General features: G+C 37.3%; 2 protein-coding genes across 2 annotated transcripts; one reads left to right on the forward strand and one right to left on the reverse strand.

Annotated features, from left to right (window-relative positions):
• The first annotated feature begins 3,690 nt into the window (after positions 1-3,690).
• LOC121739122 (U3 small nucleolar RNA-associated protein 4 homolog) lies at positions 3,691-11,783 on the forward strand. The gene is made up of 11 exons (XM_042131454.1): positions 3,691-3,866; positions 3,944-4,323; positions 5,019-5,200; positions 5,393-5,583; positions 6,036-6,191; positions 6,353-6,674; positions 7,010-7,190; positions 8,610-8,839; positions 9,629-9,802; positions 10,554-10,643; positions 11,641-11,783. Exons 1-11 carry the CDS (start codon positions 3,766-3,768, stop codon positions 11,764-11,766), a joined length of 2,133 nt encoding a protein of 710 aa, XP_041987388.1. The 5' UTR covers positions 3,691-3,765; the 3' UTR covers positions 11,767-11,783.
• An 830-nt stretch (positions 11,784-12,613) lies between these two features.
• Positions 12,614-14,545, reverse strand: LOC121738926. The gene is made up of 5 exons (XM_042131205.1): positions 14,463-14,545; positions 14,033-14,139; positions 13,552-13,668; positions 13,139-13,277; positions 12,614-12,875 (listed from the first exon to the last, which is right to left on the reverse strand). The coding sequence occupies exons 1-5, from the start codon at positions 14,543-14,545 to the stop codon at positions 12,752-12,754; spliced, it is 570 nt and encodes a 189-aa protein (XP_041987139.1). The 3' UTR covers positions 12,614-12,751.
• Between the last annotated feature and the right edge of the window lie 514 nt (positions 14,546-15,059).

The raw sequence follows: 15,059 nt of genomic DNA on the forward strand, positions 1-15,059 counted from the left end.
TTGGACAATTCATTTGCGGAATTGGTTGAGAGGAATTGCTAAATGTGACCATTTTAGCCCCGCAGGCCTTTGTTTCTCAATTCCGCTAGGTATATTAACTTTATGCCTAAAATTGTGTTATTTGGGTTTTTAATGTGTACGGTACTTAATATTGGTAGGATACAATGATGAAATACTCAAAGCAGATATATTACTACCGCGCGCGTTGTGAAGATTCAAATACGACCCAATTGGGCCGTCTGTTGTTTAGTCTGCATCGAGCGCAGTCACGAACGTGCCGCGTCTTGTCTTACCTACATAAATTGAAAATGACGTCGTGCGCGTTTCGAAAATGTACCAATTAAGAATAAAAAAAAAAACAAAACACATGGAATCTCTTATCACATGTCTTGATTGCAATAAATACCTCGACTATTTACATTTTCAATAATTTTTTTCGAACAATCTGGAAATAATTAAATTTTCGTCATAGCTCAGACTAAGAAAGAGACAGCGATACGATTCGATGTTTAAAAATAGAACTGTCTCTTTTATGTAAATGGTTTTTCGTATCTTTTGTTTCACTTATCTGTCAAATTTGTCAATGTTTGCAATTTTGAATTTGAAAATTGTTCGGAAGACATTTAAGCCGGAAAATAGTATGGACGTAACAGATCTGTATAAGTAGAACATCATTGGTAGGATATTAACCATTAGATATTTGTTATCGTGCACAAGTGTAGGAAAGTGATGTGATATACAGAAACGTGCTATTTTGTGTTCCCTCCAAAACTCCATCGAAAGTTTGTGTAAAAGCGTCTACCACTTTACTGAATCGACCGACTAGACTTCTTGACTGTATTGAGACTTTGACTAGACTTTAGACCTGACAACATATTGTGTATTATTTTCCTCTATGCCTGACAATATAGAAAAACGATGCTGAAAATTATTGTAAGATTATTGTTTTCCCGCAATAATATACTCGACACATAATGGCAGGTATTACACGTATCAATATTATCACGATTCCGTGATTATATTGATGGTGTTTATAGGCCGAATCACAGTAGGTATCACATTATTCACAGTATAGTACTCCAAAATTAATAATGCGCATGCAAATCTTCGCAAATTGTCGCAATCACGGAAACACCCGAATCTATGAAACGTGAGAGCCCCAAATAATGCTTTTTCATTTTGCACCTTGTTCGAAAGAAATAGAAGTAAATGTCATGAATTTTCTCTATTTTTGGCGCATGCGCCACAAAACATTTGCGCATGCTATTGCGCATGTCCAAATCATGTCATGCCATGGCAACGCCAACAACAACAGTTGGTGTAACATTGTGTAACCAATAAAGTTAATATACCTAGCGGAATAAAGCAACAATCTCGAGCTGTCAAACGAAACTGAAATTGGTTTTCATTTGTGTGAAAAATATGTGTACCTATACACTTACACAAGCATGATTGAAGATGAATTCTATGAGATTAAATTGGCAACGTGCGGCGCGTGCCGACTGGACGTCAAAAAAAGAGTGCTGCTGTCATGTATCACGCGTCTCTTTTTACCACGCAGTGTTACTGATAGTGCTAGGTATATTAACTTTATGGCGTAACCAGGCCAGGAATAGGGTAACAGGGGAGGGTAGGGATAGGAAGGGAAGGGAATAGGGGAAGGTAGGGAAGAGAATAGGGTAGGGGATTGGGCCTCCGGTAAACTCACTCACTCGGTGAAACAGCGCAAGCGCTGTTTTACGCCGGTTTTCTGTGAGAGCGTGGTATTTCTCCGGTCGAGCCGGCCTATTTGTGCCGAAGCATGGCTCTCCCACTGGTTTGTTCATTGCAACGCCACCAAATAATTGCAATTGGGTTAAATGTCAAGTCGTAAACAGTTGTCGTTGCCATGGCATGACATGATTTGGACATGCGCAATAACTAGGTTTTGCAGCGAATGCGCTAAAAATTACGCCGACGAACACGGCCTTAGAATCATGATAATATTGATGATGAAGGATGAAAAACTCAAAGCAGATATGTTACTACCGTGCGCGTTGTGAAGATTCAAATACGGCCCAATTGGGCCGTCTGTTGTTTAGTCTGCATCGAGCGCAGTCACGAACGTGCCCCGTCTTGTCTTACCTACATAAATTGAAAATGACGTGATGCGCGTTTCGAAAATGTACCAACTATGACTCAAAAGAAAACAAAACACATGGTCTCTTACCACATGTCTTGATAGCAATAAATACCTCGATTATTTACATTTTCAATTATTTTTTCGAACAATCTGGAAAAAAAAACGAATTTTCGTCATAGCTTAGGCGAAGAAAGAGACAGCGATACGATTCGATGTTTAAAAATAGATCTGTCTCTTTTATGTTAATGGTTTTTCGTATCTTTTATTTCACTTATCTGTCAAATTTGTCAATGTTTGCAATTTTGAATTTGAAAATTGTTCGGAAGAGATTTAAGCCGGAAAATAGTATGGACGTAACAGATCTGTATAAGTAGAATATCATTGCCTGCCAATAAGAAAAAAAATACTATTCACGTGTAGGTGTATGTGAACGTCGTCAACGGAGTTTTGTTGTGAATGTGAAAGAGTGATATTGAGTTTTTATATGATTTTCCTAAAATTGTGTTAGTGGGGTTTTTAATGTGTAATATTGGTAGATATTCGTTATTGTGCACAAGTGTAGGAAAGTGATGCAATATGCAGAAACGAGCTATTTTGTGTTCCCTCCAAAACTCCATCGAAAGTTTCAGTAAAGCGTCAACCACTATACTAAATTGACCGACTTGACTCCTTGACTGTATTGACTTTTTACTTCGACTTTGACTAGACTTTTGACCTGACGATATAAAAAACCATGCCGAAAATTGTTTGCAATTAATGCAATGACAATACTGTTTTCCCGCCATTTATAATACTTGACACCATAGATAAAGTATTATAGTATAGAATATGTAGTCTTAGCCCGTCATCGCGTGGCCATTTTGTGCTTATTTTCATACAAGTAGTCTGCGTTTATTTTCTTGAATATTTCTATTTGTCGATTATTTCGAAGCACATTATGATACAGGAAAGAAAGTCAATTAGTTCATGAACTATATCATGATATCGATTAACTATAGTTCAAGTGATGAGAATCCGTAAACACACGTAAAAAGCTATGCAATTTTTAATTGATGTGACATTTTTAGCACTAATGCCTTATATAGCACGAATAAGGGATTAATAAACTTATAAATTATCTTTTTAGCTTACAAAAATACCGATTGAAAAGCCCAAAAAACATTGTTCAAAACATACGTATTTAATGTTTAATCCACGTGTTTGAGGCATTCTTTGACCATTCTTATGGTTTATTATTTAGCGGAACCACAAAACTCAACAATATCTAGCATTAAATGTTCACTTTATTAAACCTTTAATAATACTTTTATTAAATGAAATATGCAGACCGACTCCTTTGTTATGTCCTAGTAAGTAGGACATAACATTACACGCTTTTGACGCTTATATACCGATATAAGGCTCTCTCCAGTATATAGTACCTCAATGCTTGACACTGGCCATGGTTATATAGCCGAAGTGCCATAATAAAAAAAAAACGTCGTCAACGTCAACTTGACAGTGACAGTTTTATGACAATGTCATAATAAAACCATGCTTTACGGGCTGCGGCATAGACTTATTATATACATGGGCTGCGGCTAAGATTTCCTAATTCTTTTATAATTATTTTTGCTTGTGTTATTTCAATAATATTATTTAAAATGGCATGTAAAATTCACAGAGTGCGCTATTATAATCCTAAGCCAGAATCAATTCACTGTGTGGCGTTTAATAAAACTAGCAAACTTCTTGCGCTAGCCAGGTACGTGTTAGAGATTGCATTTGATCAAAAAAGTTAAGTTCTTTGAAGGTTTCATAATTTTCATACTAATATTTCAGAGGCAATGCTACTATTGAAATTTGGGACATGAACTATGCACCCTTTCTGCTTAAATTCATACCGGGCACTGAAAACACGTCGGTTGAAGGTTTAGGTTGGGTTCACGACCGACTGCTATCAACGGGTTTGAGCGGAGCCTTGATCGAATGGGATCTGGACACCCTCGCTATAAAAACGAATGTTGTGCTCACTGGCTATGCGGCGTGGTGTCTCGACGTTAATTCTGACAATACCCTAGTAGCTGTGGGCACAGAACAAGGTTATCTAAATCTCTATTCCGTCGAAAACGATGAAATAGTTTACAAAAAAATATTTGACAAGCAAGAAGGTCGGATAATGTGCTGTAAATTTAACAAGAATGGCAATGTTCTAGCAACAGGTAATTATGAATGAGTATTATTATTAATACCTCAATCGTGGGAATTGCAGACACCATAGATTTTAAATTGTTATGCAACGGGCACAATCAGGTTTGGGATTGATGTGTTATGCTACTGTCTATTATAGAGAATCTTTTGTACCATGAAAAATAGTTTAATGGGAGCAAGGGCGTCGCCAGGGGGGGGGGGCAAAGAGGGGCAGCTGCCCCCCCTAGAGATTCTAAAAAAGTTGCCAAATATAATGCAAACAATGACCACAATAAATTAAAATCTGATAATTAAAAAAAATACAATGTTATTATAACTTATTTACAAGTTTTTTATTGCATAGTCAAGAGCTCGTGCTCGTAGCTTTACACATTGGACTCTGTACTGTCACAGAATATATATTTATATAGTATTTTTATTATATTATAGTACTAAGATACTGTTTTTACAATCACTGTAGATGTAAGGCTTGTAGTACAAGTGAAAACCTTCATGTGCTGTCGACTTTACCTACAAATTACAATTCATACCTACATTTCTCATTCGTAGAGAATGAGAAAAGTATGAATTGTAGAAGGTAAAGTCAACTTAGCAAGGGGGGGGGGCCCTTGCGCCATTGGCTGGTGACACCCTTGAACAGGAGTTAATTTTAAATATTTTTAACAATTATTTACCATTTAGTATAAACTAAAGTTTAAAATTTTAGGTTCAATAGATACCATAAGAGTGTGGAATGTGGAAACTGGACATGCCACTTGCAGGATGTCTGTGAGCAGAAAGGGTAGGGAGAACATAGTGTGGACCCTGGCCATGCTGGCAGACAATGTCCTTGTGTCAGGAGACAGTTTTGGTAGACTCACATTCTGGGATGGTCAATTAGGGGAACAGGTAATATTTTCAGTTTCAGTTTGCATATGCATGTCCTTAAAATACTTTGCCTTATGTTGATTTTTACATTGATTATCACTTTTTAAGCTTATTCTTTGTCAAATACGCTAAAAAATACATAGGCCTTTCTTTGGCTGTCCATTATTGTACTTTATCTAACCTTTTATTGCTATAATTTTTTTCTTTTTTCAGATTGAGTCATATACAACACACAGAGCTGACATATTGTCTTTAGTTGTCTCAGAAGATGAAAACAGTTTGTACTGCAGTGGAGTTGATCCTGTCATTGTAAACTTTATCAAGGTTAACAATAGCAGTGGTAAACAGTCAACAGCTCAGTGGGTGAAAAACATACAGAGGAATATACATGAACATGATGTTAGGTCAGTACGATACGGAAAATACCTTTGCTGGTACACCGACAAAAATGTACTGTTCTGTAATTATTGCGCATTTTTAGTATTTGGTTGAAATTTAATACCTTTTAACATTTTTTGAGCAATTTTCCCAAACATTTTTTTCCATTCAAACTGCTTGAACTTATTATTACGTCTTACTTGAAGAATTCGATTAGCCAGATTGATCCCTTGTAAGTTTTACTTACTTTTGATGATGAGGCATGTAAATCTTTATACATATTTTGGTTTCACACTTAATTTAATTATAGTGATAAAAGTTTTTTTAAAACAGTTTAATACTATTGTTTATTGTGTTATATTTATGTGTCAATGTGCAAATCACAACACTAGTGAATGTTATTATATTTTACATAATATTTTATAGATTGTGATGTTATGGTCATAAATTGAAAACAAACTGTGTATGCTTGTTTCAGGTCATTAATATTGAATGGCAACAAACTGATATCTCTAGGGTCAGATGGATACCTCACACAGTCCAGCTACCCACCCAAGTGGGTGATGAGACTTCCGCCCATGATCCCAGGCCCCAGGACCTTTGTTGCTGCTGAGAATAAGCTATTACTGTTAAGGTGTGGTATATTAGATTTTTACAGTTTATTAATATACTAATATATCCAGCCAGATAATGTTTTAACTAGTACATAAGTATAAAATGTTGTCATTTTTGTATTAAGTATAAATAATAATAACAATTTATTGCAAAGTATTGTAATGTTGTATATTTTTATAGATACAGTAACCATATTGAAGTATGGAAGCTGGGTTCATATGCTACAGACAAGAGTGGCGAAGCTAAAATTGCAAAAACACACACAAAACACCTCTCTAAAAGTAAAGAAGACAGTAACAATCTAGAAGAAGACTGTCAGACTATGTTTAATGGTGACAAACAGTCAAACAAACAAAACTTGACTATCACAGAGAATCCAATAAAATTGGTTTCAATACAGAGTAAGAAGAAGAAGCAAATATTGTGTTGCGCCATGTCCCCGAGTGGAGAGATGGTAGTTTACTCCACTGATAGCGACATGAGGATACTAAAATTAGACTGCGTAAGTACTACACTTGGGAAAAATTGTTTATTGGACATGTATATTTGTTTATGGGAACATAGAATTTTGCCATTATAAAAAGCAAGTGTAAATCAAGAAAACTTATTGTTTTATTGATACTAAAGTAACACTACATAAATAATAATTATTTATGAATTCCATGTGCTGAATGTGGACTTACAATATCACTATACCCATTTCAATTAACTTTCATACGTCAACAAAACTTTTATTCATTTTTATCTAAATCTCAGAAAGAGATGATACTGTTTTTGCTTCATTCTTTGCTAGACCAACCTGTAGCTTATAAAAAAAAAACCATATGTTTATTTCAGGACGATGAGCAGAATATCTCAGTATCGAAGGTGCTAGTGAGCGGTATATCGCGGTGCGACCGAGCAGTGTTCGCGGCGGACTCGCGCGCGCTCGCGGCGCACTGGGCGGGGCAAGTGTGTATACTGCACGTAGACCCCACCGCCGCCGCAGCAGTCGTTCAGAGTATAGATACGGAGAAACGTAAGTTTTTTTTTACTTGACAAGTAGCAGTATTTAAAGATAAAAGGAAGGGTTACGATCACAGAAATAAATCAAGATAGAACGGCTAAGGCGGTGCTAAGGTAACGCCGGTGGAGTACGCGTGTTTCAATCTTGCACAAGTGAGCAAGATTTGTTGAACGTTCATTTAGTCAGCGCGCACGTCTCGACTGGATTACACCGGAGCGGTTGTGCGAAAATGCCTCATTGTGCCGTGTCTAATTATTGTAAAAACAGAAGTACGAAAGTGAATCGGTCAAAAGGAGGTATTTCTTCCCACGGGTAAGTTATTTGTTCTAACTAAACGGAAAGCAAAAATTGACACGATCGATTCCTTAGCAACGCACGCGCGTCGCCGTTCTATCTTGATTTATTTCCGTGGTTACGGTCTTGTGATTTGTCATATCACAAGTCACAACTCACAACCAACACTGGTACTTTCACAGTGAACTTTATAAAGGACACATACACACCCTTAATTAGTATTATCACTTTGTTTTGCGTGTCCATCATACACACCCTATAATATAGGGTGTGTAACACGCCCTAAGGTATATATAGGGCCTATATATACCTTAGGGTGTGTTTGATTTCCTGATGGTATGATAATGGTGGATTTACACGGGTGACTAAAGCCACACGATTTACGCCGCACGGCGAAAATCGACCGTCTAAATGGCAATTTGACTACGCCGCATGCGGCTAAAGCCGCAAGCCCTAAAGTCGTGCGGCCAATGTCCGCATGCGGCTGGTAACTTAAATCGACCGTGCAAACGCTCAGTCGCAAGCGATCGCTTGCTGCAAATACATAGCGGAGATCTCGGGCGGCACAGGCGATTTTTGTAGAATGTGTAAATGGCGTGGCGATTCGGCTTTACAAGGGGATTCGACTGGTGACTTGCCGCGCGACTAAAATCGACCCGTTAGTCACCCGTGTAAATCGAGCATAAGGTGTAAAATAGCAGCGGGGCTAAAATGGTCGCTTTGAAGAATCACGAATCACGATATGAATCATAATATGAATCATTTTTCTAAAATCGCAAAATGCAACTCTGCTTGCAATTCATTTCTGTATTTTTATACTGATTTGACATTTGTCAGTTTGACAGTTTTGACAATTCATTTGCTGAATTGATTGAGAGGAATTGCTAAATGTGACCATTTTAGCCCCGCAGTGATGAAAGAGAGACTCTAAAATATTATCATCACTTAATTTTGTTATACTCTGTATGGTGTGTACATAGGTTCGCCTTCTGCCTATTAAGCAATGTCTGTGATAGTACTTACTCTCTTAATATTTATTTTTTCGCCTCTTACCTTTTTCTCTGAAAATGGCTTAGGTTTATTACCAAACAAATCTGTATATACTCGAGAAATTAACCTAAAGAAAATGCATTCCAGATTTGAAATCCAACTCGTTAATCCATCTCACTCTATCTGAGAGGACTAATTCTGGTGCGATATACCTGGCGGCCGCGGGCATGAAGGGTGACGTAGCGGTGTGGATACAAAGACCGGACTCCAAGAAGTTTGAATACCACGCCACCCTACCCAAGTACAGATGTGTACCGTCCGCCATGATGGTCCATCCTGATAAGGAGACGTTGGTTGCAGTACATGTGGATCAGAAGGTGAGATGTTACTTTGAAAGTATTTTAATCGACTACCAAAAGGAGGTTATAATAATATGTTTGGCTGTAATCTGTATATATTTTTTTGCACTTTAGTTCTAGTAATCAAACAAAACAATATATTTAATGACCTATAAAGTTAGTATACCTAGTGGAATAGAGAAACAAAGGCCTGAGCAAGCGAGATGTCACTATCAGTAACAATGCGTGTTAAAAAGAGACATGTGATACATGACAGCAGAACCAATTTTTTTCATCTGTTTGACGTCCAGTTGCCACTTATCGGCACTTTGACAATTTGACGACCGACAACAATGACGACCTCTGTGGCTCAGTTGGTGGGCTGTTGGTAGCTCAAGCTGAGGGTCGCGGGTTCGAATCCCGCCGACGGAACAAAAAAGTTTTAAAAGTTCCTGGGTCATGGATGGGTATTAAATATGTATATCATAATAAAATAAAAATCTTAAATATATATACATAGTATAAAAGTATTAAATATATTTCCGTTGTCTGGTACCCGTAACACAAGTTTTTCAGGTACTTAGAATGGGGCCAGACTGACGTGGTATGAAGCATCCAAAGAAATAAATTTAATCTCTTAGAAAGATGCTTGTGTAAGTATATATACGTACTTAAACAAATTTTTACACACAGACGTAAATCAATTTCGGTTTCATTTGACAGCTCGAGATGATGACTCGGCAAGTTAAAGTAGATGTGGGTCTCTAAGGCCTCTGTTGCTCTACTTGGCTCGGTCCGATTAAAAAACCGAAATATTTTATTTTCCAGATAATCGAGTACGATCTGTTCAACAAAGTGGTGACGAAATGGCCGGGCGGTTCTCTGCCGGCGGCGTGGACGTCGCGCGCCGTCGCCGCCAGCTCGCTGGCGCCGCACCCGCAACGAGACGCCATACTCGTCACTGATGACACTTCGCTGTGGGTGCTAGATAGGACGGCTAAGGTAAATATGACCTTTATAGTGTACAACATAAGGTTCACTCTAGCCGAAACTCAGAGGTAAAATAACTCTGAACGCGATATCATACGCACACTGTACTTCGCTGCAGTAGGGGTTAGATAGGACTGCTAAGGTAAATATGATCCTTATAATGTACAAAATAAGGTTCACTCTAGCCGAAACTCAGAGGTAAAATAACTCTAAACGCGACATCATACGCACGCTGTACTTCGCTGTAGGGTTAGATAGGACTGCTAAGGTAAAGAACTCGTGTACAGAATATTCATGACTATTATTTAGGGTTCCGTACCCAAAGGGTAAAAATGGGATCCTATTACTAAGACTTCGATGTCTGTTCGTCTGTCTGTCTGTCTTCTGGCTGTATCTCAAGAATCGCTATAGCTAGACTTCTGAAATTTACAGAGATTGTGTATATCTGTTGCCACTATAACAACAAATACTAAAAACAAAATAAATTAAATATTTAAGGCGGGGGGAGGCTCTCATACAAAAAGCAATTTTTTGTCTATTTTTCCTCTATAGTGGCACGGAACCCTTCGTGCGCGAGTCCAACTCGCACATGGTTAATTTTTACCTAATAAAGTAATAACCTCAGATAGGGCTTTTATTACCAACCATATATCTTACTCACATCAATATTAGATCTTGCCCAGCCACTGCATGGTAACTCCTTATAGACTGTGCTTTAACATGGAATAATACAGTTACTTTATGATGTGTCTTATTTTTTTAGAACGATTACGACCGTGACGGTCCAGAGGAAAAGAAAAAGAGACAGAAAGGTTCAGCCGGTAACATGGGACTAAACATCGTGCCAGTGAAGGTAAGAGTGTGCTACTCTTACAAATGATTAAGATTGGGTTGCACCAACTAACTTTAACTTAACTATAACTTTAACTACAATGCAAAATGTCAAATCTTTGGTTAAAGTTAAAAATGGACACCATCATACATTTACAACTTGTATTTTTATATGGAAATGTCTCAATAAAAAAGTACAGACGGATCTTAATTTTAATGTAACCGACGTGCCAGTCTTCTAGTGCTATCAAAAACACGCACAAATTATGGAAAAAAAATTACATTTGAAGGAGCACAGTTGTATAATAAAATACCTTCTAACATACGAAATGTAAATTCAATCAATGTTTTTAAAATCCGGCTCCAAAATCATATAATCGAAAATATCATATAAATCACAGTACACTGACTTGTTTGGGAAAGGCAAGAAATTGCCTTTAAGAAATAGTCTTAATAAGAATGAATATCTTTAATTTCAGATTTTTAGGTCCATGTACTAGTTTGCAACATTTTAGTCTGCAGGCAATGGTTGTTAAGGAGATTTAAACCTAAACCTAAGAAATATGGCGTATTTAACCATAACCATAGAGCTCGACAAGGTTTTAAAAGCACGTGGCGAAAAAAGGAACTAACGCTGTCATCATACAAAAACGCCATTTTTGACAGTTCTCCTTCACCAGCAGCGCCCCCGCGGCCCCGCCCACGTTCATTTATAACCTTATTGGACCAGCTGTCATCTGTCAATTTCTCCGGTCAAAGTTATGATTAAAGTTAAATTACACTTAACTATAACTATAACTTTAACTTTAACTTCAACCACGCCTCTGGTGCAACCCAACCTAACTTATTGATTGCCTTTTAAATTTGAACCAAAAACGCATTCATAATCCATGAAAGTTGAAACTATTATACCCAGCTCGCTTGTTCAAAGTTATCTCCTAGCTAGGAATATAGACAAATATTTTTCTTCTGTGACAATAACAAAAGCAATATTTTTAGTATTTTTATATTTTTTATAGTACCTGGCGGGTTTCCACTGGTTGGGCGAGGACGAAGCGGTCATAGTGGAGGTGTTGCCAGAACACATCGTGTCCCAGCTACCCCCTGTATTAGCCATTAAGAAACACAATAGAGATAAATTATAGATTACAATTAAATAATAATTAATAATGCGTTTTATTTTTTAATAAACTTTCTGTTTCAGGTGAGATATTTAATGTTGCGCACGAAGTTTTTTTTATGCTGATTCAAAATGTGAAAATGGGTGTGGATTTAAACTTTTGTATATTTGAAATATGGACTGAAAGAAAGTATGTATGAAATTATTTATTTTTAAGTTGGTACAATTCAAATGTGTATCCGTATTCCTTATCCAACTGAAGCGTCCTTAAGTTAACTTATATTGTAGAATTGTAGATGATTAACTTAACTGAGCTTAGCTATTATATCTTATCAATCAATCCCTAGTAGTCGTTTATATTATTGGAGTTCTAAAGTGTAAAAAATCTTATCCGAAATATAAGTAGACTACATAATTTGTCGAAGTGGCACTGCACTACCTTCACAACAACAACTTCTTCAATACATTCTAAGTTGGCAAGTACTAATTAAGTATTTGCCTACTTAGGAATAAGACTTTGAAGTTCGACTAAGCTGCGAAGTTTCGTTTCGGATGTTCTGTCGAAGTTACTTCCCACCAAACTGTAAACTGTCGAAGTTTCTTTACACTAAAACCGCGTATTTCGTAATCGAAGTCACTTCGCACTAAACTATGATCTGTCAAAATCGTAGCTACTTCATATTGTACTCTGTATAGTCTGTCAAGAAAGTGAAGAAATTAAAAAGTGGCAACATCGTAGTGTCATCCCTTTTTTCTTAGATTGATTTGAAAGGGATGACACTACGATGTTGCCACTTTTTAATTTCTTCACTTTCTTGACAGATTATACAGAGTACAATATGAAGTAGCTACGATTTATCTATCGAAGTAACTTCGCACCAAACTGTAGCCTGTCAAAATCGTAGCTACTTCGCACCAAACTGTAATCTGCCGAAGTCACAGTTATTGCGAACCAAGCTATTGTCTATCGTAGTTACTTTGCACCAAACTGTAGCCTGTCAAAATCGCAGCTACTTCGCACCAAAATGTAGTGTATCGAAGTGCGACACCGCCAGCGGTAGCTCCGCCCACATGTCTGTTGTCTCGCACCGCGCCGGCGACTGCTTGTGCGATATAGGGTCACCTTCCACGCTCCTGATTGAAGATTTATATTTGTTATACAAAGCATAAAAGTTAAAACGTCCAAAGTAGTTTCGCAGTTTTATAATACATAAACTTAAAATTTTAAACTGCTTTAAGTTTTTATAAATTTTTAAGTAGGTAAAGGTTAAATGCTAAATAGGGGCGGCTAATACGTTACTAGCTTCTTCTTTATTAATAAAAGGTTTAGCTGGTTTTATAATACACTTAGCAAGAACCTGACATTATTATTTATTGATTTTATAAACCAAACATACCCGAGGAAGACCATAGTTTGTTTGTATGGATCGTACACTTGTCCAGGTGGCAGCGGCGGCCGGGTGGGGTAGTTTTTGGACGTTTTCACCAGCGGACCGAACTTCTCTAGAGGGTAAAGAACGCGACGTCCCACCATACCTGTAATCGTTAAAAAAGTTAAAAGAAGACACTAGATTGAAATTATTATTATGCTGGCTGCTTTAAAAGCTGACATAAACTCCGAAAACTTTCTGTAAAACTCTTCAACCCTTCAGTATTAAAGTAGGTTAACATCAAAATATGTCTCCGATTTCGGCCCTTAGCGAGAAATACATAATATGGGATTTATTATCATACCCAACGCATCGCAAAATGTCAAAATTCGAATGCAAGATCGAGTACTTATTTATTCGACTGAGTACCCTGTTGTTACCTGAAGACGTAGAGGGAAGAGAGTCCTTACAGGCTTCCACGGGGACCGGGCATTTTCTGTCTTCGGATGAACGCCTTAACAATCTTATTGCAGCTCTGTACTCGTCTACCGACAAACCTTCAAGAGACAATGAAATAGCCTACATTGATATTATATTGACTATGAAATTATATTTAATGATAATATTCACAGAATTATTGAGTAGGCCGCGTTTATAACACGTCGGTAACTAGAGGTTGCCTGTTTTGTTGTGTTTTGTATTGAGTCGAAATTATTTTACCATGCGGGAACCGTTTTTGTTATAATCGGTTCAACATAAATAAACATAATGTAACGGTAAAGCGTACAAAGATTTTACAGCAGTAAAATCTCTACGCCTTATGCCAATATTACAAATGCGAATGTCTATTTAGCAAAATAGACAGATAGCCACATTCGCATTTTTAATATTGACATGAGGATGTTAGTATTTTCTGGTTACCTAATTCCAAAGCTTCCTTTTCCTCTTCTTCTTTTTTGTGGCAGAGGAACCCCCAGCGCTGATGCCACAGTCGAGCCGCGTCTCTCTCCTTCTTAGTTACTGATGCTCTAGAGTTTTTTTTTTATTTAAGTACTCATTTTAACCACAACAACGAGACGAGAAAACAAAGCTTCATAGACAAGTAGGGGTTAGGCTGGGAACTATAGGTCATTGGGAGCCTTTTTGGGAATATAGGTAGGTAGGAGGAAAAAATTTAAAAAACTTATTTTTAAATAATTAAGAGTCCAAAAATGAAACCAGAACAGAAACAAACCCTGTTGGCAAAAAAGGAAACGCGTTATTTCACGCTGATTTTCTGTGTCTTGCCTAGCCGGCCTATTTAATACCGAAGCAACGTTAAAATCTAACAAATGATAATATAGTATCTTACAGAATGCCCTGCGCTTTGACAGGATCTGTAGAGGGTTCTCTCCGTACACCGATGGCAGTAGCCGCCGTCGCTTGATTGTCCATTGATACAATGACAAATATAATCTTAGCCGGAGTTTAGATCAAATCCTTTACGAAAGGAACTTCTTAATTCGCATGCACTGTTCACATAACAACAGCACAAACACATATCGATCAAACTACGAATCCCGAGGGCGGCCGTTCGTTCGCGAACGATCGTGTTTGAGGAGGATCTATTACACTGGAATCGTCTCTTAAAATACAAAAATTATGAATTATTATAATGGGGATTTCTCTGGCCAAGGCACCGATATGGTATGAATTATGATTGATAGTGATTCATACTTCATAGGTACCAGTTCTTTGGCGATGGATCGGAACAATCAGTTTAGTAGTTATAGCAGTACTGCAGAGTACCTATAGTAGCACCCCTTATAGTAATTATTGCATCATTAATTTTCCTCTTTATACTCTGCGACAAATATACCTAATAATCATTAATCATATCGAAAGAAAACGAGCCATTATTTTCGATGAAACAAACACTTCAAGAATAGGTGTTCGCTAACAAAGTTTA

The sequence above is a fragment of the Aricia agestis genome, chromosome Z (assembly GCF_905147365.1).
Source record: "Aricia agestis chromosome Z, ilAriAges1.1, whole genome shotgun sequence".
Classification (NCBI taxonomy): domain Eukaryota; kingdom Metazoa; phylum Arthropoda; class Insecta; order Lepidoptera; family Lycaenidae; genus Aricia; species Aricia agestis.

Excerpts from the sequence above, each read along its gene's own strand:
- LOC121739122 (XM_042131454.1), top strand. The coding sequence starts at position 3,766 with ATGGCATGTAAAATTCACAGAGTGCGCTATTATAATCCTAAGCCAGAA. Across the intron at positions 6,192-6,352 it reads AATAAGCTATTACTGTTAAG|ATACAGTAACCATATTGAAG; the intron begins GTGTGGTATATT and ends ATATTTTTATAG. Across the intron at positions 8,840-9,628 it reads CAGTACATGTGGATCAGAAG|ATAATCGAGTACGATCTGTT; the intron begins GTGAGATGTTAC and ends TTTATTTTCCAG.
- LOC121738926 (XM_042131205.1), bottom strand. The coding sequence starts at position 14,545 with ATGGACAATCAAGCGACGGCGGCTACTGCCATCGGTGTACGGAGAGAA. Across the intron at positions 13,669-14,032 it reads AAAGGAAGCTTTGGAATTAG|GTTTGTCGGTAGACGAGTAC; the intron begins GTAACCAGAAAA and ends TGTCTCTTGAAG. Across the intron at positions 13,278-13,551 it reads TCTTCCCTCTACGTCTTCAG|GTATGGTGGGACGTCGCGTT; the intron begins GTAACAACAGGG and ends TAACGATTACAG.